This window comes from Pezoporus flaviventris, unplaced genomic scaffold, assembly GCF_033815535.1.
Source record: "Pezoporus flaviventris isolate CSIRO_AGI_PZ_B2104156 unplaced genomic scaffold, CSIRO_AGI_Pfla_v1 ptg000005l, whole genome shotgun sequence".
Lineage (NCBI taxonomy): Eukaryota > Metazoa > Chordata > Aves > Psittaciformes > Psittacidae > Pezoporus > Pezoporus flaviventris.
In genome coordinates, this window is record NW_026892553.1 from 2476882 (window position 1) to 2502272 (window position 25391).

Genomic DNA, 25391 nt, shown 5'->3' on the forward strand with positions numbered 1-25391 from the left:
TGGTTTCCCCTTCACTCTGGAGTGTCCCTTCCTTTCCCCTGGTCCGGGAAGCTCAATCCCCTCCTCTGTACATACCCCTGTTGTGTGGGAATTGCTGATGTTTGTTGGTGTGTCCGTGTCTGCTGTAGAACAGGTTTTGCTGTCCCCTTCTCACAGGCAGGTGTGCGCTGCCCTGCTGTTGTGTTGTTCAGTCACGGACCTGGGGGGAGGGAGGGAGGAGACCCTAAGTAATGGGGGGGGGGGGGGGTAATTAGTGAAATGAAATAGGTCACTTCCCACTGTCTTCTCTATGGATGTGTATAATATTGAGTGTGTGTCTGGCCCTGCTGTCTCCTAGCTGTTAGCTGAGTAAGTGTGACTATTACTATGAGTATGGACTGTCTGACCACAGCCGTGTATCACACTAAATAAAGTTATTTCACCAACACTTTTGCTGTCCTGCTGCTGAAGAGGAGCCTTGTGATGCCTCTGCATACTTCACTTGTAGGTTTGACAATGCTGTCTGGTGTGGTGTAGGGTGGATGAAGGGTGAGCTTACAGAGTTTGAGTGTGGCTTTGGGAGTACAGTGGGAGGAGAAGGGCTTTTGCTCCAGAAGGTCAAGCTACCTACAGTATCTTGCCAATCTGCCTCCCTGGCCAGGGACTTAATTCACTGACATAGATCTGCTCCAGTCCTCATGACTTTTGGCCTGTTTTGCAAGTTGCTAAAAATTATCCAATGTTCCTGGACCTGTTGTTTTACCATCAGGAATCAGTAACTGCTGTTTGTCCTTCTGGTTCCGGAGGATAAAATTGACTGTGGTGGCCAGTGCAAACCCCATTAATGCTTTGTCAGTTAACTTACACTCATGCCTCAGGTATGTTGGACAAAGAATCTGCTCTTTCCTGTTTGCCTACAGCCAGTCACGGGGTCAGCAAGACGGCTGTGAAAGCACCCAACTAATTACCTCTGAGTAATAGAAGGGAGGAAGCGGCCCTGGGCATCTCCCTGGAGCTCCTGTGAGGGACTGCTCAGAAGCAGGATGAACAAACTGAACGTTGAGGTTGTATTTGCAGTCTCCTGTGGAGAGTTCAAGGTGCCTCTTGGCTCCTCAGCCGTTGGATTGTGTGCTGAAAGCTTGAGTTGTGCATTCAATCACTGTTTTCCAGCAGGCAGAGACCAGAGCTGGCTTCGGGGCTGGGAACTGACCACCTCCCTGGCATGTCTGGGCACAACAGGGGGAGAAGGGAAGGTGGACCAGTAGGAGGCTGCCTTGCTGCAACCTGAGCATCCTTCCCAAAGGAACATATAAATGCTGGAAACTGGTGTGAGACTGCAGATGTGAACATTCCATGGGACACAGAGGCCTGGCCCCAGAGAAGAGCTCCTACATCTTACAGTGGGGCTTCCAGAATGCTTTCCCTGCTAGAAAAGCTGAGTTTGCTGTTCGGAGTTTCTTTTCTAGTGTATTTTATTCTGCTTCAGCCTGGCTCAGCTTTCTACCCAGCAACTGAGCTAAGAGCAAGCTTGCTGGCAGTGCTGAACTTGGGTCAGGGCTACTACCCTTCACCATCCCAAGCAAGTTGTTTGTGGCACCACAGACACAACCCTCCACTGCAGCTCTTGCTCCAGGTAGTGCTGAAGCAGTGCTCCAGGTTAAAAATCAAGGACTGGCTTTCAGCTGTGTGGGTGGAAGAACAGCCTTAAACCAGAGCTGCATGCTGTATGGGTCCCATGCTTTCCTCCCACAGGCTGCAAGAGCAACTGGAGCCAAGCCTTGTCTCGGCTGTCCACCCAGCACTTCCTCAGAGTAGTGCTGAATGTGTTAACAAACAACCCCCTCCACACAGACAGCCTGAGTGGGAACAGAATGAACTCTGGTTGCTGTACTTTTTATTATTTCAGTTATTACAGATAAGCAGAAAACACCACACAGATAGCCACGGCACAAGGGCTGTCCTGATACCACTTAGTATGTGGTACTACTGTGCGGAGTAGCACACGACAGGACTATGCCAAGTGAAGAAAGCTGGTTCCGTGTGTGAAACCCTCAACCGTGCCGATGCTGCCCTGGGAGGAACCCAGTCAAGCACCTACAGCAGTTCACAAACATGCTGAGAGCATCTCGGTCCTGTAGTGTGGGGGGTGGCTAAGCAGCACAGAGGTACAAACCTGCCTTGGCAGACTAGTGCAGTGAGATATGTGAACTGAGTTTGAGTGGATTTTACTCCTGTTCTTGAGTCCAAAGTAAACCCAGCAGGGAGTAGCAGAGGTAGGACAATAGAGAAGGAAAGAACTTCATGGTACCAGAAAAGTGAACAGGTTGATCTCTTGGAGGACGAAGGCTGTGCTGTGCTCCAGCATGCTCATACCCTCTTGCCTTGTATCTAGTAACGAGGGTTGGATCCAGAACCAGCAGTGCCCTCACATTTAATTCAAGTTGTGCTAGGAGAGAAGCACAGATCTTGCCAGAGAAGCTGCCCTCTGGTACCCACGTGCACATCAGCTTCAACAGCTTGTTTCAACATCCAGTTCAAGGAGTACAGACTAAAGCCCTGTCCATCTTCCAACTAAATAAGATTCCATTGGTATCCCTCCATGCAGGAAACAGCCGATGCCTGTGCAGCCAACAGAACAGTTGTACCTCCAGTGACAGCTGAAACACGGTATGTCATCTTAGATGTTGAGGAAAAGGAGAGTTCTTAGCAGGATGGCCCCTCTGGAAACCCAGCAGACAGTTGCCTGCTAGTGAACAGTTCTCTCCTTCTGTCTCTGGTAATCTGGAAGGGAAAGGCAAGGCTGAAAGAGCAGGAGAGCTGGCTGCTGATGGCAAGATGGAATTAGCAAAAATGTTACAGGAGAAAATACATTCCATTTATACCTCACTAAGTAGAGACAGTGTTTGCTACCCTCTTGGGTAGCAGCTGGCTTTAAAGTAGTATTTGCACCCCAGCCACTCATTTCATGTTATTTTAGGGCATTGAAAGTTTGAAGTCTCTTCCTCTGCTCTCTGTTTTTCTTCTTTCTTCACTTGAGAGTCAGTTTCCATTTTATAAAGAATCCTTGTTTGGCTTGACCTGACCTTCCTCCCCCTCCATTGTATCTATGAACTCGGGGGTTACAGAAACCAAGCACTAATACAGTCTTATCCTTCACTCAGAATCTGAATGTTCTTAGGGAGGGCACTTACTGTAGGGGAAGTAACGCACACGCATGGTGATCTCACGGGCTGTCTTCAGGATCTCCACAGCCTGAAACCAGAAAGAGTTGCTCAGTGACCAGACTGGGCTGGAGGAAAGAGGAATGCATCAGTTTCGTGGTGTCACCAGCTCAGCTGGTGCAGGCTGAGGGACCGGAAGGAGATGATGGGTGCACAATTCCTCCCCATCCTGTCCCTGCTTCAGCAGTGGAGCTGCAAGAGTGCTCACCTTGCTGTGCTCAATGTCCTGGAAATCCACATCGTTTACTGAGAGCACCTGGTCACCTTCCTGCAGCCCAGCCCTGTGTGCATCTGAGTCGGGGATCACCTGTGAAGGGAACAGCAGGGACAACAGCAGTGACCCATGGCACAGCCCGGCTCCAGAGCCTCCCCATGGTGCCCATCTATAGGACAGGGGAGGATGGGGAGCAGTGGGTACTGCAGTGCAGCACCAATGCTCTGTGTGCTGGTGAGAGATCAGGCAATGCTGCAGGAATGGCTGCTTGGTGCGTGGCAAATTACAGCTGTGAGTTCAGACACTCATATGACAGTTTCCCTGCACACCCAGCTGGCTCAGCAACACCCAAGGGAACAGACAGGATAGACGTAAGGAAATGGTAAAGGACAGACACACCTTAGAGATGAAGATCCCCAGCTGCGAGGCTTTTCCTCCTCGGATGTTGAAGCCCAGCTGCGAGAGAAAACAGCAGTGAAATACAACCCGGGCTTTGACCCAGGATCCTTTCCGCTGCCAGTGTTTCAGATTCAGCGTTCCTCCCCGCTCCCTGTCCTCCATCAGCTCCACATCCCCACACGTGAACACCTCTTGCCTCACTCACGTTCGCTCCGTTCACTCCCGGTTGGGAGCAGCACCAGCGCCGGCATCACCCCGCTGCCAGAACGTTGCCCGTCGGGGATTATCGCAACCCCGCAACTCGGCTTCAAGCAATTTTTGCCAGGAAGGGCACTGGGAACCGTGAACCGAGCAAGGGGGGAAACGACCGGGAGGGACCCGCGCCCCCCGCAGGCAGGGGGAGAAGGGTCAGTGTTAGGCGGGGCCTCACCTGCGCCCCGGGCGGCTTCTTCAAGACGATGGTGCGGGGCAGGAACTGGGTGAGCTCGTTGTTGTAGTCGGGGTGGTACACCCTCTGCAAGGCAACGCCCGTCAGCTCTGCCGCGCACCCCGGGCCGGGCCGCGGACCCCCGCCGCTTGCCCGCCCCGGGTTGCCGCCGCTCCACCACCACCACCATCCCGCCCCATCCCCGCACCTCATGCGGCGGCACCCAGGCGGGCGGGCTCTCGTAGGGCGGCAGGAACACCACTGGGAAGTCGTCGTAGGGCAGCCGGCCCTCCATGCTGCCGCGCCGCCTCACGGGACTGGACGGGACGGGGCAGAGCCCGGCCCGCTCCTCCCCTCCCCGCCCCGCCGTGCGCCCTGACGCAGGGCGCCGCCATTGGCGGTTCGCTGAACGCGGGTCCCGTTTGAATGTTGGCGGTTGCGGCGCCGCCTCCGCAGCTCGCAGCGGAGGAGCCTGGTGGGTCTCGGGCCGGGCCGGTGGCGGTTGCGAGGGCAGTTGCTCCCCCAGCTTCCCCCTTCCCCTCAGGCACGGCCGCTGCCTGTCGGGGCTGGGCGCTGGTAGAGCCGGTAGCGGGGTGTAGGCCTTGCAGCTGCGGCCCAGGCCCCTGCACGGTACCTGCTGGCAGAGATGGGTGCTGCTCCCGTGAGGCCTTAACCCGGCTCCACTCCTCCGCAGGGCGGCCTCGGTGCCTGAAAATGATGAAGGAAGATGCGAAGGTGATCCCGGTGCGAGTGGCGTTGCGCTGCCGGCCCTTAGTGCCGAAGGAGATCAGCGAAGGGTGCCAGATGTGCCTGTCCTTCGTGCCGGGGGAGCAGCAGGTAAGGGAGCCCGCGTTCCGCACCGGGGCTGGCGGTGCCTCCCTCCTTCGGGGTGCTGCTGGGGCCTCGTAGAGAGCGTGGTCTGTATGTCTGTCTGCTCCGCAGGTGGTCGTCGGTAATGATAAGTCGTTCACATATGACTACGTGTTTGACCCTTCTGTCGAGCAAGAGGAGGTCTTCAACACAGCTGTGTCCTCTCTCATACGAGGCATCTTCAAAGGTGCGTGTTAACTGAGCTTATACATCATAGAATTGTGGAATACCAGCTTGGAAGGGACCTCAAGGATCATCTGGTCCAACCTTTAAACTCTGATTTAAATTACTGGGAGTTTTGGTGGGCTCAGCTGTGGAAGGAAGTGCTGTTTAATTCTTCCTTCTGACTCACTTTTTCTTTTGTTTTTCTCAGAAAATTAAATCCCGCACTAGCCAGATTGTGACTTCAACCTCTTGTGCTAGATCTTGCCTCTTTGCAGCCTGTTACACTCCACAAAATGATCTCTGTGTTTTCTTTAGGTCATTTTATTTCCTGATGCTGTTTCTGTAAGGCAAGAGTATTTTATCAAGAATAATAGGATGAGTTGCTAAGCATCTCATACCAGGAGCTGTTAGTGATGGTACTGCAGAGCTGGGATGACAGAACTTACACTGTGTTTCTGTGACTAGCTCTAATATAGCTCTAATAAAGCTTTAACAAACAGTTGGAATAACAATTTTGTCTGTGTTTATGTTGCTGTGATCTGTGCATAAAGCTTCTGTTAAATAGATGTCAAGGATCAGTGCTTTTCCCAGAATGCAGTTTTGTTCATTAAAGCTTCTTCTGGTTCCCATGTGATTATCTGATCTGGGCACCCTTTGTTCCCCAGGGTACAATGCCACTGTGTTAGCCTATGGACAGACAGGATCTGGGAAAACGTACTCTATGGGAGGTACCTACACTGCCAGTCAAGAGGATGAGCCCAGTGTGGGAGTCATCCCGCGGGTAATCAAGCTGCTGTTTAAGGAGAAGGAACAAAGGCAGGATTGGGAATTCGTCCTCAAAGTTTCTTATCTAGAGGTAAAAGTTGTTTTGATTTTCAAGCTATTATGAACTGCAAATAAAGTGAGCTTTAATGAGGCCACCTCCTTCAAATTGTAGGTATTTGTTAAATTAAGCCCAAAGACCACATAATGTCTTGTCAGGAAGTTGATTACGAGTCCTCGGTGTCTTTCAGTAGCGGTAAAACGAACAGAATGCAGTACAGAGGTAGCCATGATTTCAGCATAACTGTGTGTCTGTCTCCATGCAAGGCTGATAACTGAACTGCTGCTCTGACGTTTTCAGATCTACAATGAGGATATTCTAGACCTTCTGTGTCCATCAAGAGAACGGCCTTCTCCAATCAGCATACGGGAAGACCCAAAAGAAGGCATAAAGGTCTGTTGCCCTGTTAGATGGGTCACATACAGCGTGATATGGCATGGGATGAATGTTTTGGTGAACTGTCTGACTCCTTAAGCACTGCTTTGTGTTAGTGTGCGTGAAATCATCACAACTACTCATTTCTTTCAAAATCCGAGCTGTTGTTGATTCTTAAGTTTACTTGGGTAACACCAATAGGGGAAAACATTCATCACGAAGACAAGTTCTGTTCTGACTTCTTTTGAAGGCTATTTTAGGTGAATATCTGAGAACGTGCTTTGAGTCCTTCACCAAATTCCAAACCCTTGCAATTGCACTCTTCCTTTTGGCAGAAGTAGTGTACAACAAAAGGATCCTGAGAGGAAATTATTTTAGTGCCCAGGTTACTTGTTTTGTGCATACGTGCAGATAAGCCTTATGCTACTGGTTGTTCCGTGTACTCATTTTGTAGCTGAGCTTCTGCTGTGCTTTATTCACACCAATTCAGTCTGCAGTGGTGGGTAGGTTGTCAGTTGTCATGCACACAGCTTAGGTGTCATGTCACTTTGATCCATTAATGTCTTTGTTACATGTAGTCCTGTGCTGTTTGTTGTCATCTCTAAAATACTATGGTGCAACTCGTCCATGTGTTAGTAGCAGCATTGTGATTCAGGGAGACAGGCCCTTTAGGGAAAATGCAAGCTTGCCAAGGAGCATGATCAGTGCCCGCTATGCAGTCCTTTCTGTCCCTAAAAACCTGCCTCCCCTCTGCTCTATTCACACAAGTCGCCGCCCCCACCAGCCAGTTTTCCACTTTCTGTGCCCGTGATGGGCACAGCTGTCAGCTCTCAGCTTGGCCAGGCATATGTGAAGGCAACTCTAGATTTCTCCACAGAATACTGAGGAGCCCAGCTAGCTCTCAAGCAGGCACGGAGGAACTTGGCGTGTGTATGAAGGAGAGATGATAGGATTAACATTACTGATAGGAAATTCAGAGCAAATTTTTGCTGGGGGAAATCCATACCAAGCTTCTGGCTTGAAATAAGGCTGATTATTGTGAATGCATATTTACAAAGGGAATTAACTTTGCTACAGTCTAAGACAGGATAAATTTTCTGATGGAAGTCAGGATAAAGAGGATAAATAATGCTTTCTTTCTGGATACAGATTGTAGGGTTAACAGAAAGAAATGTCACTTGTGCCCAAGAGATGGTATTCTGCCTAGAGCAAGGGAATAATTCCAGGACAGTGGCTTCCACAGCAATGAATTCCCAGTCCTCACGGTCCCATGCCATCTTCACCATTTGCATTGACCAGAAGAAGAAAAGTGACAAGTAAGTGTGATCGCACAGCCAGTCCTAGCAGTTGTTGGGGGTCAGACTTACTTAGCATTTCACAGTCCTGTCATTCTTTCCTGGTCTTGGATGAACTCAGCTGAGCTTGAGGCAGTTCCTTTACTTGGCTGTCTCTGATATGAAGAATGGTTTTCAGCCTGGTAGCTCAACTACAGTAACCACTGGACTGCTTTCCTAACTGCATGTTTACTTGAGAGAGTAAAATAGTTTTTTTCTGCCGTAGGAACAGCAGTTTTCGCTCCAAGCTGCACCTGGTTGATCTTGCTGGCTCCGAGAGACAAAAGAAGACCAAGGCTGAGGGAGACAGACTAAAAGAAGGTGTGTAGGAAAATGACTGGTATAGCTTGGGTTTCTTAACGCTTCTGAGTTCATAAAAAAGCAAAGCAATTCTTTTAATTAACACTTTTAATGTGCTTTTTTTAAACCTTTTTGATTATTTTTTTTTCCTTTTTAATAAGGACAGGAAATGAACAGTTCCCAGTTACTGAGACATCTCTGCTCACTGTCATCTATTTGTCTGCAGGTATCAACATAAACAGAGGTCTTCTCTGCCTGGGGAATGTAATTAGTGCCCTTGGTGATGAAAATAAAAAGGGGGGTTTTGTCCCATACAGAGACTCAAAGTTAACAAGATTGCTGCAAGGTAAGAGACAGATGACGATAAATCTACATATGCACTTTAAATAACAAAGTAGCAAAAAAACCTCAACAGCCATAAAACCCCACAGCTCAAAGCAGTGGCTGCTGTTGACAGGAGGGCTTGCATTTAATGGTTTAGTTCCACTTCTTGCTGAAGCTGGGCCTGTTCTGTACTCTGATTTTTGAGGTTGCAAATATGTTGAGATGGACACAGTTGAGTCCACCTGTTTTGCAGTTCCTATGTGATAGAAGGAAACTAGACAAAGCGCATTTAGTTTTTTGGTGAGGAGAAAAAAGATGAGAAGCTATGTCTGGAAGCAGAGATCTATTATTATACCCTAATTATAGCTACTTACTGGAGAATATTGCAACCAAAATGAAGCTCAGGCTGTCTGTGCCTTCACTGTATGCATTGTGTTTGTTTTGTTTTCTTAGTCTGAGTATCTGGTCCTTATGGTGCTTATTTTTCTGTAGTTGTGATGGGCTTTTAATGCATTTTACCTAAATTAACCTTTAGTATAGTCGTAAGTTTAGTCATGCAATTTACTGGAGTTTTTTTCTTGTAGTTAAATAATTTGGTACAACAAGTTAGGCTTTTCAGTATTTTCCCTGTCTGGAAGTACCTAATAAAAAGAAGCTGGGTTGGGCAGAGGTTATTATGGGACCCTTTTTTTTTTTTTTTTTTTCCTGATCATAAGTTTTAAGTAGCTGATATGTGTTAGTCTAAAACAAAAGGATAAGATGCCATACAGCTGGACAAGTTGAATAAATATATTGTTGGCCAATAATTCTTTAAATCTGAAGGTAGTGTGAATTCTGATGTCCGGATATCCATGGGGATCTTGGGTATTATTGTGTGGGAGAAGGGAGGAAGTAACCTGAAAGAACTATGCCAGAAATAGCACACAGAAATTGCAGTAATTACAGAAATTACTTAACAGGACAACAACGTTACTGGGACTTCTGATGTGAAATAGCTGGGGCTTAGGGATGAGACATAACTTTGGGACTTTGGCTTACAAAATAAGCTGATTGTGCTGTATTTTCCTTCTCAGATTCTCTGGGGGGAAACAGCCACACTCTCATGATTGCCTGTGTAAGCCCAGCGGATTCCAATCTAGAAGAAACCCTGAATACTCTGCGTTATGCTGACAGAGCAAGAAAAATAAAAAATAAGCCAATTGTCAACCGGGATCCTCAAGCAGCTGAGTTACATCAACTAAAGCAGCAGGTACTGTGTGCTCCTTCTTGTGAGAAGCGTAGGTCTGTCCTTTTGGTACTAAGGTCATTAAAGAGTTAAGCAAAGATGCAGGATGCCTAGCTACACAAAATAAGCAAAAACTATTTAGTATGTGTTTCTCTGTCTCTTGAGATGGGTATATAAGTGCCATATACATGAATATTACTTGTAATTCTACAACAAGTATTCAATGCAACAAAAAAATGATAACATTAGTTTGATTTGTATTTCCCTTCCATTGAACAAGTCATTGCCTGCCCATTAGGCTACAGGTGAAATGAGAAATGCAGTGATGGTTGCCTTGCTGACATCACCTGTCTATGTCCAGCACAGAGCAGAAAGTGAGGAGTGTTCCTATGTGGTCAGCTAGAGACGTAAATAAGCTGCATAAACTGGAATTGGCTAAACTCGAAGCCAGAAGTGCCCAAGGGCTTGTCTACCAATGAGAGTTAACTAGGCTTGCTATGCTTACTTAACACTATGCCTATGACAGTCTTTCATGCTATCTCTCCAGAGAAAAACTCAGTATTCTGGTTCCACAATGGATCAAGGGAGTTGTTTTGCTTACTTCATAGCACTGTTCACCAAAGCTGAGTGAACGGTTATTAGCATCCTGTAAATTCAAATTACATATTCAGGCAGCTTAGGACTGCAAATGCTCTGACTATCTCATGCAAACAGTAGCAACAGAACATTGGTTCAGCAAAGCGGGAGACCTGTGCCTTACATCAGCTAGGTCCCTGACCCTGCACACAGAACAGCATATCACCTCTCTGTGGGTGACTTACCATGTTCTGATCTGAGCATTCCTGATGAAGACAAAGTAGCTTTTCTTTTTATGAGTAAATTACTTAAAATACTTAGCAACATGATTCCTTCCCACAGGCCGTTGCCTGTAAAAGAACAGTTGTGAAGCATATGACTTTTATTAAGATAAAGGATCTTAACAGTGTTCCTTCAACCATTTAGTTCCTGTATGGGAGAGCTTTACAAGTAATAATTGTTTGCCTTTCTAGGTTCAACAACTGCAGGTGTTACTACTGCAGGCCCATGGAGGGATCCTCCCAGTGTCTATCAAGTAAGATTTGTATATTAATGCTGAGTGTTCTGATGGCCATCACACACCAACAAAGGCTCTAGATCTCCTTTGCTCTAGGCAGTGCTGTAGAGTTGAGGGCAGAGCAAAGAGCTGTGTTTTAGCAGGTTCTGAACACCCTTTTTTCCTTCTCTTTGTCACATTTACTGAAATTCCATGCATGCGTGGGTCACGTAGTTTTGTAGGAATCCCCTTAAGACTGCAAAAACCAGTTGTAGGAAATATGAGGAGCATGGCAATGTCTCCTAACTGTCTGCTTTTCAGAACCATCCATCCCTCTTTTCTTCCTCTCCCCTCTACCTCTAATTGTAGGGCACCTCCGTCTCCATTGTTCCTAAAAGCACAAAATGCAGGAAAGAGTGGGATCGTTTAGGTGTTTGTTGTCTCCTGAGCATGTTCCAAAACCCAAGTACATTCAGTTTACAGACTGGTCAAACAGCATTCCTGTTTCAAAAAGCTGTTTTCTTCTCTTTCAAATGTCTACTTTTGTAATGCTGTATTACTTACATATTTTTTTTAATTAGACTTCCTCCAGTGATTTCTGTTTCTCTGCTACAACCTATATTTATTGTAAGTTATTTAGGAAACTTGGAGGCAATTTCAGTGCTATTGCAAACCTCTAGCAAAGTCATGTTCACAAGCAAACCAGTCCTTAATATTTCAGTAGCATGGCACCTTCTGATAATCTCCAGTCCCTGATGGAGAGGAACCAATCACTAATGGAGGAGAATCAAAAGCTGAGCCAAGGGCTGAGTGAGGCTGCTGGCCAGACAGCACAAATGTTGGAAAAGCTCATTCTGGTAAGGTTCAGTTACCCAGGAAAAACTTTTTAGTTGCATGACTTCCCTTTTTAGCCAAAGACTAATCAATAGCAGCTCCTGTATTAATGGCATATTAGGAATCTCTGTCTTTAATGTTCCTTTCACATTCGTTTAAAATCTGTAGCTATCAGTCAGATCCAAAAGTCTTCCAGAGCCAGTCAGAGCCTAGAGATCTGTTGACTTCAGTGAGGGAAAGACCTGAATATTTCAGCTTTTCTGTTCCTTTAATGTTTTAAGTACCAGCACTTACACATGTGCTCTCTCTCCCCCACCTCATTGTGCTTTTTGATTCACTGCAGCATATTTTTCCTGTGAAAAAGGGTGTTTAGTCTAAGCAAACTCGTGGCAATGATCATGCAAGATCTTTCAGTGCATTGATTTGCCACCAACTGACAAACATGCCTTTTGCTACAAATAAATTAGCTATTTGCTGACTTCTTAACTTGCTATTCCTACAGTTCAGTATAATTCTGACTTCTCTTAGGCAGAACAAGAAAATGAGAAGATGAATGCCAAACTAGAGCAACTTCAGCAACATGATGTGTAAGTCTGTTTCCACACCCTACTTATGCTGAGGAAATATCTTTCAGCATTAAACATTTTTGTTGGGATGAAGTGGGTACACTCAATTTGTGTTTGTTCACCTAGGGCTCATTTGTGTGTTCAATGAGGAAAGTTGTTCCTTATTAGTGTGTGTGACACAAACATGCCATGTAATACTCACGGACTTATTCCCACGTCTGCATTGCAGATGCAAGCTTGATCTACAGAAGCTGGTAGAGAATGTAGAAGATGAGGAGCTAAAAGAAAATATTGAAGTGATTCGCAATGTGCAGCAAGTTTTGGCTCAGTTGCAGGTAAGACTGAATCCTGGGAGAGAAGAGTGTGCCAAGTGAGTTTACTAGCAAAACCAAGGGTTCCTCTGTTCATCTGGTGAGCAGTTTATTCTGCTGTGCAGAAGCCTTGTTTAAGGAGCCCAAGAATGAAAGTATTAAATGACTCTTGATATCTACTTCAAGACAAATTGTCCTGCTGTACTTTTAATGCTGCAGAAAGGCCAGTTGTGCTTGAGTGGCTGCACGTGGTGGTGAGGGGGGAAGGAAGAGACTCCATAAAAGAATTTGACAGTGGGAGATTAGCACGGATTTGCAATTCAAAAGTTGGAAAGAGAGTTATGAACTTGCTAGTTTTAATGAGCAACAGAAATCGTAGGGACCTGAAATTGTCAAAGAGAAGCTGCCCAATCCTCATCTAATTGAGGATCTTCGCTGTTCTCCCTTGCTAGATGTTCCCCCTGTTCCCTGACTCCTTACTCCTGTGAGGAGCTGGATGCCAATGCTGGAGTTGAGAGAAGACTAGAAAGAATGGCTTGTCCAGTTAGTCTAGGAGGAGTATCCTCACTTTGCTAGAGGAGGAAGAAAATGTCATCCTCTTTCCAGGGACAGCTTTCTGGACAGAGGGGAATAACGTTATGCTTTGTCATAACAGGCTAACAGACTGTTGTTGGTGTCCTTTTACTTCATCTTTCACTCTTAACCAAAATTATTTTCTCATTGTCCTATATAGAGTGAAAGTGCTGCCAGAGCAGAAGCTGCTGCAGAGGTGGCAAACTCTGGACAGGATGCTACAGCCGTAAGTGAGGGGAGTCCAGCAGTGCAGACCTTACCAGGGGCATGTTTTTATCCCCTGATCTCTCCTATCTGCATCCGTACCCTAGTTTTCTAATCCAGATGTTTGGGAAAGAACGTGTCACTTTTGTGTGTGCTGCCTTTCTAAACTCTTATTTGCTCAATCTGTTAAAGATCAATAAGCTGTTCTTATTTTAAAGTATCTTAATTTTTTATGTAAAAATTGAATTTGAAGTGTTCTGCAGAACCTGTGATCACATAGGTGGATTGGATTGGCCTCTCCTGTTTATCGCTGTGTCTCCTTCAGGAAGCAGGAATGGGCCACAATACCAAGAGATCCTCAGATGACTTCACCACTCAACATGCCCTCCGTCAAGCACAGATGTCCAAAGAGCTGCTTGAATTGGATAAAGTCCTGGCTCTGAAAGAGGCACTTGCCAAAAAAATGACACAGAACGATAGTCAGCTGGAGCCCATTCAGTCCCAATACCAGGTAAGCTCTTCTGAAATAGGAGATGATCTGTCCTTTCATGAGTGTGTTCTTATTGGGTCTGTTTCCTTAAGCTGGGTCACTGCTCTCTTGGGCATAGTGGGGAATTAACTACAGGGGTCAGCAGAAAAGGGGGGGATCATCATGCCCAGCTACCTACAAATAGCTCTACCACCAGAAGACAGTCTTTTCCCTGAAGTAAGCTATCAGCCACTGTATGTTCTAGGTAGAATGGCCTTCTCTGCTTTTACTTGGAGGTTTGCTTGGCCACACCAAGCAAAATGCTAGTACTTCACTGTTAACTCTTGCAGTACAGCCAGGTGATCTGTTCACTAGCTGTGCTGGGATCTCCTGTCTCTGAAATTGTTCAGTCATAACTTCAGTCATAACTTTTAGTTTGCCACGGTGGTTCTGTGGCCTAAGATCTCGGTGTATGACAGACTGGCCATTTTCACACTTGTACTGCTTTTAGACAAAATGGTTTACAGCCTGTTGGAAAAGAATGTGGTTTCTTAAGGCTTCCAGACATAAAGCTTTGTTTTGAAGTATGGTTTCAGGGCTTTTATTTGGAGGCTTACTATTCTTGTTCTTTCTAGAGTAATATCAAGGATCTGGAACTTGAGGTCAGCAGTTTGCAAAAAGAAAAGGAGGAGTTGATCCTTGCTCTGCATATGGCAAAGAAGGATGTCAACCAAGCCAAGTAAGAGTGACTATGAGAGCTGTGTAGCTTACAGTGCTGAAAACTGTGTTAATGTGCCTGTGAAAATTCATTGTCTTGCACTTCATCCCTGGCAGTGTTCAAGGCCAGGCTGGACGGAGCCTTGGGTGACATGGTTTAGTGTGAGGTGTCCCTGCCCATGGCAGGGCGGTTGGAACTGGATGATCTTCAGGTCCTTTCCAACCCTAACTATTCTATAATTCTTGTAAAGCTCTTATTTTAATGCAGATGCATCTCTTTAACATGGCATGTGAATGATATGAACTGCAGAAAAGCCTGATAGAGGGTTTTCATCAGTGGGAAAGAGAATTCCTTCATTTTTCATAAGGTGTCCCTAAAGTTGGAGAGTACCTGTTTGAGAGTAACAGTTTGGGTGGGGGGCCTGTTTGTAAAGTGTGACTTCTCCACAGACTTAGTGAACGGCGTCGGAAGCGACTTCAGGAGTTGGAAGGACAAATTAGTGAGCTGAAGAAAAAGCTGAATGAGCAGTCAAAGCTCTTAAAGCTGAAGGAATCTACAGAACACACTGTCTCCAAGCTGAACCAAGAGATCAGGGTAACTAACCGTAGCATGCAGTTCTCAGGCTTGCTCTAGTGTAGACAAAGCAGGTTTGGGAGAGAAGGCCCTCGCTTTCTGTTTTGTTAGACTGAGAATACTGGGGTTATTTTGCAAGATTTCTTTGGTTGTGTGACCACAATTGCTGATGTAATACAATAGGCCGATGGCTACGGAGACTTGGAAGAATAAAAGAAGTCCAAAGTGTCTTCTGGCTATTCTGATAATTTATTGCCTCAGTCACATCACTTCACTTGGATTTCCTTTTATATACTTTGCATATGTTAGCCTTCCCTTTATTCCTTAAAAAATGAATTCTCAGTTTAGCACTTTGAGAGCGTCCCTAGGCAAGTATACAGGGTGGGCAGCACACTGTAGCCCATCTGCCGCTCCCCACCCCTGGCAAACACACCAAGGGAATGTAGTTTGGAACTACTCAGGATGCAAGTGCTGGACGATTCCAGCCCCTTCTATTTTTCAGGAAATGAAAAACCAACGGGTACAGCTGATGCGCCAAATGAAAGAGGAAGCTGAGAAATTCAGGCAGTGGAAACAACAGAAGGACAAGGAAGTGATCCAGCTGAAAGAACTGGTGAGCAAGCAGTAAGCCCCCCAGACTGTAGTTCCCTTCGAAGAGTGAAACAAATCATTACAGTGTTTGCTGAAAGGCTTTGTTTAACTATTGAGCACCTGAAAAACATCTGGGGAATTCTTTGAAGATAACATTAGTTCATATGGTTGCCACCTTTCACCAGTTGTCATAAATGGGCCCACTTGTGTCTGGAGATCTTAAAGCTGTCAACACAGTTGTCATGATTCAGCTCTAAAGCAGAAGGCAAAAATATTTAATATTTTTAAGCATTGAAAGTTCTAGGGCTTGGCCACAGAATGGGAGGTATTTAAACTTTCAAAGGAATATTGCATCCACCTAACAATTCAGGTAAACAGAATTGTTAATGAAATCCAGCTACAAACATGTAGCTGTTGAGTTCTGGCCTCACAGGAATTCTTACTGTAACAAGTTTGCTTTGGGATGCGAAGTGGTTCGTAGTCTCTTACAGCTTTAAGGCTCCTAAACCTTTTTAATGGAAGGTCTGAAGCCCTTCTAGTCACTTTAAGCCTAACAGCCATTTGTTCTTAGAGGCACTACATGTCTTAAGCTTGTAATGATCAGTGACATCGTTATGAAGCACATGCATTGTGGAACAGCAAGCTTAACTATTCTGTTCCAAGAATTGTGAATCTGGCCACAGGTACTAATGTGAGGGGTGATTTTTCCATCTGTCTTAACATTATTTCCCTGCAGGATCGCAAGAGACAATATGAGCTCCTGAAGCTAGAGCGCGATTTCCAGAAGCAGGCCAATGTGCTTCGGCGCAAAACAGAAGAGGTGAGCATCCCATATCTGCTAGAAACTCCTGACCAGTTCCTAAAGGTCTGCAAAGTGAGGTTGAAGGTCATAATAGAATATGCAGACACTTCTTCAAAGCAGTTTGAAGGTCTGGAAATAGGTGCTTTTCTCTCTGTAGAAAAATACTGTGCTTCTGTCTGTGGCCTTAGAGGGACTCAAGTTAAATCTATCCCTTAAAGGCTGAATTACCTTTTGAGCATCAGGTTTCTGTGGCAAATGTATTTCAGACACTGAAGCTAGAAAGTGTAAAATGAGCTTGGGTGGTGAACATGCTAGATTGCAAAATCTCTCAGAATGGCTGTACAGAAGAAATGCATCTTGAAACTATCATTTTGGAGGCTTTCTGCTACCTTTAGGCCTAGAAACAGATTCCTTTTAGACTGTGAATCTTGGCAAAGGAAACAAAGTCAACCAATCAAGTCACTTAATTCTGAAGCTACTCTGGTCTTACTAACCTTATGCTCTGTTTTACTGCCTTAGTGTCTGACTTGCATTGTGAATACATCATGTTTTCAACCATTTCAGATTGAGGTATTTACTGTTCAGCTGTTGTGCAAATTGTTTTACAGGCAGCAGCCGCTAACAAGCGTCTAAAGAATGCTCTTCAGAAACAACAGGAGGCTGCAGATAAAAGGAAGGAAAGTCAAAATCGGGGAATGGAAGGAGTTGCTGCACGAGTAAAAGTGGGTGACAAGATGCTGTGCATTGCAACAATGAGTAGACTTAACTTTGTGAACACAATAGGTGCTGCTGGGGTTGATGGCTGGAGAGCAGAGGGGAGGAACATGGGGGAGCATATTAAGAGAGGCAATATGATTATTCAGTTTACCTGTGAAAGCATTTCAGAGAGGGATTCGGTCCTGAAATTGAGACTACAGCAAACCACTATACTGGGTTTTGGGGTTTGGTGGGGTTTTTTTTTCCTCCAGAGCTGGCTTGCAAATGAAGTAGAGGTTCTCGTTAGTACTGAAGAGGCTCGGCGGCACCTTGCTGACCTTCTGGAGGACAGAAAGATCTTGGCACAGGAGATCCATCAGCTTAAAATGAAGAAAGAGGCTGGGGAAAACCCACCTCTAAAGTTACGGGTAAGAGAGAAGGAAATGCCGTTTTCCCTGCCTCACGCCTCTGTCTGTTCAGCAAATACTGTTGCTTACTCTGATTTGCTCCTGTTTGACCTTTCCCCTCAGGTGGTAGGGATGGAGATGGTTACCTTTCTGGAAGAAAGCATTTAGTGTTGTTACTGTCCTCTGGCATATCACGGAACAGAGTTGCTGAAATAACTTGTTTCTTAATGCAATAAATATGATGGGTGTGAGTGGGTCACAACCAAAGCTAGAAAGTGTAAAATGAGCTTGGATGGTGGACATGCTAAATTGCAAAAATCTGTCAAGATGATTGTACAGAAGAAACCCATCTTGAAACCATCGTTTTGGAGGCCTTCTGCTTCCTTTGGGCCTAGAAACAGATTCTATTTAAACTGGGAATCTTGGCAAAGGAAATAAAGTCAAATGGGTCACACCCCTTAATCAAAGACTCTGAGACGGAGCAATGTAATTTAAACTATGGAAAGATACTTGAGGATTTTATAATAGCTATGCTGTAATGTTGTCTGTAAATGAAATCCCAGTCTTGTGTGTATTGCTCACTTCTGTCCATTGCTGCACTTCTTTAGAGACGCACCTATTCCATCGCAGATTTGCAGGCATCAGAGATGGACCTTTCCATGGCGAAGCAGATAGAAAGCCTGGAAACTGAGATGGGGCTCAGGTGAGGCAGTGCACCAGAGCTGATTTACATGGCCTTGCCCCATTTTTGGGGTGGTTTTTTGTTGTTTTTTTGTCTTAGCTCTTCTCTTTCTACAACTCTTCTGTTTCACAGAAGAGAAAGTAAAAGAACTTTATACACCAGCAGTAAAAATAAGACCATGTGTTTCTCCTGAATTCTTTCAGAACGTGGGGTTGTGAGGACACTACTCAGAAACTAGGATTGCTTTTTTTTTCTGCTTGTGAGCATCTCCGTATAAGCGAAGCACTGCACTTTTAGCCCAGTCACTAGCCCAGTTTTTCTCCTGTTTTGTAACCTCAAATACATGTAAACCTCAAATGTGTTCCTCCAAAGGAGTGCCCAAATAGCTGATCTGCAGCAGAAACTCTTAGATGCTGACAACGGAGATCGTGCGAAACAGCGTTGGGACAACATTGCAACGATCCTAGAAGCTAAATGTGCTTTGAAGTATCTCCTTGGAGAGGTAAATTCTGAATTATCCTATTTTAATCACTAAAAACAAAGGCTGTAAGTCTGCTTAGCCAGGGATGAAAGGAAGTGACTAACAAGCTGACAGCAGGGATGAATTCAAGGGAAGCTCTCTTCTACTGGATGAGATTTATTTCCCCCACAACTTCTGATTTAAAATATTCTCCTGTATTGTAGATCAGTTTAGGGAGTGAAAATTCGAAAAACAGGGAAGAGGGAAACGGAATAGAGAAGTACCTAAAAATCTTCTTGAATAAGTAGGCAGTCTGCAGGGAAAGAAGGGGAGTGCTCTGGGGCCATGGAATGGATGTTGAGATGTGAGAGGCCCTAAGAAGACTGGGAGTAGGGACAAGTAGGAATAGGGCTAATGTGTGATTAAGGAAAGAGCAACTGAATGACAGTCCCTGGTGCTTGGAAATTAAAGGAAAAGAATTAAGGAGCTAGTATGAGAGAGCATTCTTTCTTGAGATCCCCCCAGTACTCAGATTGAAAGTGTTGCAGGAAAAGAGATTAATCTAGAACTGTTAACAAGACTTCCTGCTGTTTTGCACCTCCATACCAGCTGTCAAATATCTAGCTCTGAATTTCTCATATAATTTCATTGCTGATGGCCAGTCCAGTTCTTATGGTGTCTTTAAGCTACAGAAATGCTTTGCCATCAGACTGCTGCATAGCTGTCCCAACTGGCATTAAGAAACATGGAACTGGAACTCACTGACCCAAGCAATCATCTTGCTTCTGTCTTTCAGCTGGTCTCCTCAAAAGTGCAAGAAAGCAAATTAGAGAGTAGCTTTCAGCAGTGCAAAGCCAGCTGTTCAGACATACAAAAGAAGCTGACTGAAGAGCAAAACCACCTAGCAGAGGTGGAGACTGAGTTCCAAAATCAGCTTTTGCTGCAAGAGCAGCACCACCAGGAAAAGGTAAAATAAAGTGATGGAAATCTTCAGAGCTCCTGTGTCTTGGGACTGTGATTCCTGGATGGGCTCAGTGATAAAGGGAAAGGGGATATGCTGAAACCTGTTGCTGTATATCTGATGAAGATTTATTAGACTTTTGCAGATAGCTAACAAGGAATCTCCCTGTTCATCTTCTGTCCTATCCAAGTTGGTTTATTCAATAACATTTTGCAGTGTTTTAAATGAGGATGTTACACCTGAGCACAAGATAACTTAAAAGTAGATCAGGGTGGAATCATGCTTTGAAGTGGCAGAAAGAATCTTTCTGAAATTAAGGCCTTTTCCTGGGCTGCCAGATTTCTACTTAGGCATTCATGCCTGTTTGTCTCTAACACATTAACTTGCTTTTAGGTTCTGTACCTGCTTAGCCAATTCCAGCAAAAAGAAGCAGCAAAGAAGAAATTAGAAGATTCACTAAATGAGCAGGAGAAAGAGCTGCAAGAGCGACTTAGGTTCCAGGTAGAGTGTCCGGATGTGACTTGGGGTGGGTGTGCTCATTACATGCTACTTGGAGTAGTAGCTTTAGAGTGAGGAAGGTGAAGAAGGATTGAGAGTATTTCCATTTGTAGCTAAAGTTGCTCAGTTCAGTTGGCTGCAGGGGCCAGTTGCTATACAGGTTTGAATAAGCCTGGGGTTTTTTTGACTCTTAAATATCTTCTTCCATTAAATAAATGTAAATGCAGTGTTGAGGCCCGTCACAATCTGACCAGCTCACATAAACTTCCATGCTCAGAACACCTTTAGTTAGGATATTCAACATGCTATTACTAGTCCTTTGAGCATATTTCCACCGTGCTAGTGATGGAACAACTTTAGCTTGATCGTATAAGTATTTCGTATGCTGTAACTTTTCTTGTCCCTAAAGAATTAAGTAGTGTAGCAAGCTCTTGTCAAAAGGCATATTCAGCAATGTATTAAAGCAAAATCAGTCATAGATGTGCCTAATTTGGAGGTAAGCCTTAGAAACAGACGATTTTAGGTATTAAATGGTCACTCTGAAAGGATCAACTTCTCTCTGTATTGGTGGTGTTAGACCTAAAACAAGGCAATAGGACTAATGATTGTCTTGATCTAGACGTGAGAGCTGATCTCCTGATGGAGAATACGAAGAACCCCCTCTGGTGCTGCCAGACAGATCAAAACAAAAAAATCTGTCACAAACTTGGGCTCCCTCCTCCATGTAAGCCTACAGATTCCATCTTGTCTTGCAAACAGGAGGAGGAGCTGGAGAAAATGAGGGAGTTCTGCGAGAAGAACCAAGAACTTCTCCATGAAAACAACACTCTTAAACAGGTAGAGATCTGTACAGGCGGAGGTCTGAAGAGCTTCCTAGCAGTTGCATTAATGTAGTTTGCAAATGTTTTGCTAACCTTTGTCCGTCTTAACAGAAACTGCTGCTCCTCCAAGTTGCCAGTGGACAGAAGCTCCATCGCGTTCGGCAAATGGCATCAGAGTCCTCAGATTCTTCTTTTGATTACATTCCACCCAAAGTAAAGATGCTGCGTACCAGTTTTCATACTTTTATTGTACCTGAGTTCTCTTCAAAAGTTAATGTTGGCTGTTAATAGTCTTGGTTTCTTTCTCCCAGGTTGCTTTTTACGAGGCATCTTGTTCTTTAATTATTGGAGTTTGCCTTGTCTGTACTTCAGAGAGTCCTTAAGGCTTGTGATTTCAGAATACTGTGAAACTGGCTTGCATTAATGGTTTCAATCTTAAAACAGGAAAAAAACCCCAAACAAAAATCCAAACTTGTTTTCTTAGTTTAAATATGTCTGACTCTGTATCCTCCTTTGTAATCCTCATGTTTTCTCTTTCTCTCTGTAGTATCTCCAGTCTCTGAATCATTACCTTGCAAAAAAGCCAAATCTTAGTGCTGGGAGGAATAAATTCTTTAAAACTTTGTCAAGGCTGTGACACAAATTATTAAATTCCCAAGGGTTTGTCAACCTATAGCTTTGAATTTTTAATCCTGACAATCTGGTATTCTCTCCTCCCTAACCCTACAGCCTTCCTGGCTGTCTGAGAGGAATGGGGCTGTGTTGATGGGGGTCTGAAGTGCCTTAATAAAACGTAAACCCCCTGTTACTTCTTCTGGGGCCTCAATGCTTTTAACTTCTGTGTGTAGCCAAAGGCTCGCCGCCAGACGACAGCAAAACCCCGTGCACGAGCCTCAGAAATGTATGTGGAAGAGCTGTTCTCTGAGTCGGGGGAGTCTGAAGCAGAGGTGGACGACGCAGACTGGATTCCAGTAAAAGCGGTCAAAGGAACAAAGAAAAGCACAATGGGGGTAAGATCCAGTCACCTTTGACTTGTTACCTATGAGGGAGTCACTAGCCTGTATCCCTAAGGATCTATAAAGAGCAAAGGCTGCCTATAGTTAGTGACACCTTCCTAAACAGTTTTTCGTTGGACAAGTTTTTTTCCACCATGAGATACGTGTTCTGTCCAGCTGCCTGTGACTGAACTGGCCTGTATATTTCAGACAGCAGCAAAATAGTGAACCCCTACAGCAGCCTTATTCCTTCATGGAGCCTGCTTTAGTGAGGTGGAAAAGCGATGGCCTGTCATAATATCCCTGTGTAGTGCTCCCACCGTGGTGTGCTGCAGTGGCAAACTAGAAGCAGTCTATAAATCACCAAAGCTCTTTCTACACAGAACTCTTTTCTCTGTCAGTGCTCCTGCAAGGGCCGGTGTGGAAACAGGCAGTGTGGCTGCAGGAAGCAGAAAGTGGGCTGCACTGAAGGCTGTAGCTGTGACCCTGCCAAATGCAGAAACAGAGACTCTGGCTTTCTGGTGAGTAGTGCTGCATTTACAGCCACACTATACAGTGTTTAAGTAAAGCTGGGTGAAGGGATAAGTGCTTGTGCTGTTAGTGAACATGCACAGTTTGTCAAGGTAAAGCATACGCACCTTGCTGAAACATCTGTAAATGTCACTGATTCAGCTTTGCCCTGTGCTAACTGAGCCCAAAGCTTTCCACTGCACTGAAGATTGACATCTGGGAGATGTCTCATAGATTTACCTACCACCAATTGTCAGCCATGAATGTGAGGACAAACAGTTCGGGTCTTTCTTTTGCCCTTGGTAGATAAAAGTTATATCTTTGGCTTCAGGTGGCACAAAAGCTTAACTCATTTTCAGGTTATTTTTGGTTTTGTTGAAGAATGGAAAGTGATTATTTGGGGTGGGAGTTGTAGCATCGGAGAGCTTCAAGAGCAACTGATGTTCATTGGAACTCTTGCTAGAAATGTCTGCCTTACTCTTTCTGAGTGCCTTAGTCTTTCTGAGATTTGAAGCAGAGATCTCCCATAGTCATTCTTTAATTATTGATTCTTCTATGAAGGCAGTTGCCTGGAAGAGGCATCTGGCACCCTGGATTAGGAATTACTTCACAGCTGGAGAGAAGGGGGCTTAGGGACCGCTGGTATTTCTTCTTCTGTTGGTGGGGAAGGAAGGGGGGGGAAGTTTTAAAAGTGCTTCAAAATAGTATTGCCCCCAGGATGCTGCGCAGTGTGAGGACCAAGGAAGGGACTCTGAAGGTTCCTTGAAACCTGAAGACCCCACTGAAGTGACTATGGAAGGCACCTTTTTTCATCCTGTGTGTGCCACACCACCCACAAAGGTACTGCCTAAAGGTGTATGGGGAGAGGAAGGGCTCTGGATGTGTGAGCACCTTGTTTATGATGTTACTGATGGATCTGTAAGCAAAAAAAGGCCCAAACAAACAGGGTGATAGACTGGTGCTAGAAAATTCTGAGCAGATTGCAGCTGTCAAAAAAGCTTGTGTTTGTTTTGAGTCTGATCAACTCTTTTCATGCTAAAATTTTGCCACACAGGCTTACCATGCTTTCCTGCTGCGCCTTCCAGCAACGAGAGTCTGGTGCTGGCAAGGCTCATAGATGTGATTGCGTCCCAAGTCAAAATTTATTGTTCTTAAACCACTGTGTACAGTGAACAGCAAGTGTTTCAGGGCGCTGATCCACTCAGATTCCCTTCTTTTCCTTTCTGATAGGTCCTGAAACCCATCACAGACCAAGAGCTGTTCCTGAAGAAATCCAGCAACCCTGCTTCCATGCTCATGAGTGATGAGGAGTCCCAAGAGAACCAGATCCTGCTTGTGAAGAGAAAGAAGAGAATGCTGAGTAGCAATACCAGCTTCTTCTCAGGTTGCACCCCTATCAAGGAAGAGCGCAACTGATGAGCCCACAGGTGCATGACTGGCCTGGGCTGTGTTCCTTCAGGCCATGTCAGTGATGACTTTAAAAAAAGTGGAGTTTTGTTAGATTGTGTCCTGTCCAGTTCTCTGTGAATATTTGTATGTGTGGCTCTGGAATTTCTGCAGTGAATGGAGTTGATTCAATCCGGGTCCCTCATTCCATCCTGAGCTGTGAACGTGTTGGGTACAGTTTAATCCGTAATCTTGAAAGAACTTTGCCTTTGCACTGGAAACCTGGGTCCTGTCCTCTAATCCAGTACGAAGGGCTGTCCCAGGCTGCTGGAGGTGCTGTCTGTAGTCTTAACCTAGAGAGCAGGGTGGGAACAGTCGGTGTTTCTCTACCTCTGGGGCACTGGCCTGTCATTGTTCAGTGAAGTTGGAGCCTTGCTCTAGCTGCCTGTGAATATTGTAGTGATTTTAACTTGGTAGCTCTAATAAAGTAACTACTAAAACCCCCTGACTTCTAATTTTACATTACTGCATATGATAAGTGATTTTACATGACTGTATGTAGTGACCCACCCAGGCCAGGGTTAATTGCAGGGATCTCCCTTCCACTTGCTGTGTTGTTGCCCCTGAAGCCTCACTTCGGGTCTTTTTCCTACTCAAAGCAGGCAGTCCCTGCAGGGTGTCCTTCCCCCTCCTTGCTGCTGTCCTGATTTTTGAGTCACAGCATGAGGCAGTGACAAATGTAATTGTTTTGTGGGTTTTTTCGCCGCCAGTGGTAGCGGTGATAACCCAGACCTGTGCTTTTGACTCGCACACAGATGCCATCCCTGAGCTGGAAGAGCCCTCTCTGTTTATTGTGAGCTAGGTGCAATACTATTTGGTAGGTGGCTTCTGGCTCTGTGCAAGCCAGGCAGGCTTTGCTGCACAGGAGCTGCTCAGACAGGCCTTTAATAAACATCAAAGGGTATCTATCTGGATGGTTTCTCTTAGTACCAGAAAGACCTTAGAAAGAGCAATGTCACTTTCCCTTTCTTACAAGCTCATTCCTTCTAAGAGGAGTGGTGGGAGCAGCTGGAGCAGGAGCAGGGTTTGTGCTGTACTCAGCAATGTGCTCACTGATAAATCCATGCTTGGAGCTCTGTGCTTGCCTGGGAGAACTTGACCTAATGAAAGGCCATCCATCCATCCATCCCACACGCCTGCCCCTCCCTTATGAGAGGGCTTAGGAATGGTGAGTAAGGAACTGTGGGGTATTTGAAGAACAAAGACACAGCATAAAGGCAACAAATCCTTGTGTGGCGACACACAAGGTGCAGATGCCTGTGGTTTAAGCAAACTTGTCCTTCTCATAAAGGGCTTTGTGAAACATCCGTGTTCTTGAGGAGGTGCATGAGCAGTGGCCACGGTGGCAGGTCTCACCTTTCCCAAACGCTGCTGTCTGGCTGGAGGGCAATGCTGTTGGATGAGTTGTGTGAACCTGAACCTCAGTCCCAGCCCCTGTGTGCTCCTGTCCGGGTGTTGGTTTGACCATGCTCTGGTGGCACAAAAAGGCACCTTCCTCAGCAGGGCAGGGAGCTGGTGCAGATGGTTCCTCCCAGCCCACACAAAG

The 25391-nt window shown here is 45.4% G+C and overlaps 2 protein-coding genes across 4 annotated transcripts; one reads left to right on the forward strand and one right to left on the reverse strand.

Moving 5' to 3' along the window:
• Positions 1–1851: 1851 nt before the first annotated feature.
• PDZD11 (PDZ domain containing 11) lies at positions 1852–4567 on the reverse strand. Its single transcript, XM_061445657.1, has 6 exons — positions 4449–4567; positions 4244–4327; positions 3814–3870; positions 3409–3507; positions 3171–3231; positions 1852–2760 (listed from the first exon to the last, which is right to left on the reverse strand). Exons 1-6 carry the CDS (start codon positions 4533–4535, stop codon positions 2726–2728), a joined length of 423 nt encoding a protein of 140 aa, XP_061301641.1. The 5' UTR covers positions 4536–4567; the 3' UTR covers positions 1852–2725.
• A 123-nt stretch (positions 4568–4690) lies between these two features.
• Positions 4691–24291, forward strand: KIF4A (kinesin family member 4A). Of its 3 annotated transcripts, none has more exons than XM_061445658.1 (31): positions 4691–4715; positions 4935–5077; positions 5183–5297; positions 5941–6131; positions 6399–6491; positions 7623–7789; positions 8034–8128; positions 8334–8453; positions 9505–9680; positions 10706–10767; positions 11450–11585; positions 12091–12149; positions 12358–12463; positions 13173–13238; positions 13542–13727; positions 14321–14424; positions 14853–14997; positions 15479–15589; positions 16304–16387; positions 16978–17091; positions 17338–17493; positions 18081–18175; positions 18527–18656; positions 19411–19581; positions 19969–20076; positions 20833–20910; positions 21006–21107; positions 21743–21904; positions 22291–22410; positions 23117–23239; positions 23630–24291. In XM_061445658.1, the coding sequence occupies exons 2-31, from the start codon at positions 4955–4957 to the stop codon at positions 23813–23815; spliced, it is 3684 nt and encodes a 1227-aa protein (XP_061301642.1). In that variant the 5' UTR covers positions 4691–4715; positions 4935–4954; the 3' UTR covers positions 23816–24291. The 3 variants fall into 3 exon arrangements, with proteins under 3 accessions (XP_061301642.1, XP_061301643.1, XP_061301645.1); XM_061445659.1 differs by having other exon boundaries at positions 11453–11585; XM_061445661.1 differs by lacking the exon at positions 23117–23239.
• The last annotated feature ends 1100 nt before the right edge of the window (positions 24292–25391 follow it).

Coding starts and splice junctions, on each gene's coding strand:
- PDZD11 (XM_061445657.1), bottom strand. CDS start 4,535: ATGGAGGGCCGGCTGCCCTACGACGACTTCCCAGTGGTGTTCCTGCCG. Junction 3,871..4,243: donor AGAAGCCGCCCGGGGCGCAG/GTGAGGCCCCGC, acceptor TTTCTCTCGCAG/CTGGGCTTCAACATCCGAGG. Junction 3,232..3,408: donor AGGACATTGAGCACAGCAAG/GTGAGCACTCTT, acceptor TTCTGGTTTCAG/GCTGTGGAGATCCTGAAGAC.
- KIF4A (XM_061445658.1), top strand. CDS start 4,955: ATGATGAAGGAAGATGCGAAGGTGATCCCGGTGCGAGTGGCGTTGCGC. Junction 6,132..6,398: donor TCAAAGTTTCTTATCTAGAG/GTAAAAGTTGTT, acceptor TGACGTTTTCAG/ATCTACAATGAGGATATTCT. Junction 13,728..14,320: donor CCATTCAGTCCCAATACCAG/GTAAGCTCTTCT, acceptor TGTTCTTTCTAG/AGTAATATCAAGGATCTGGA.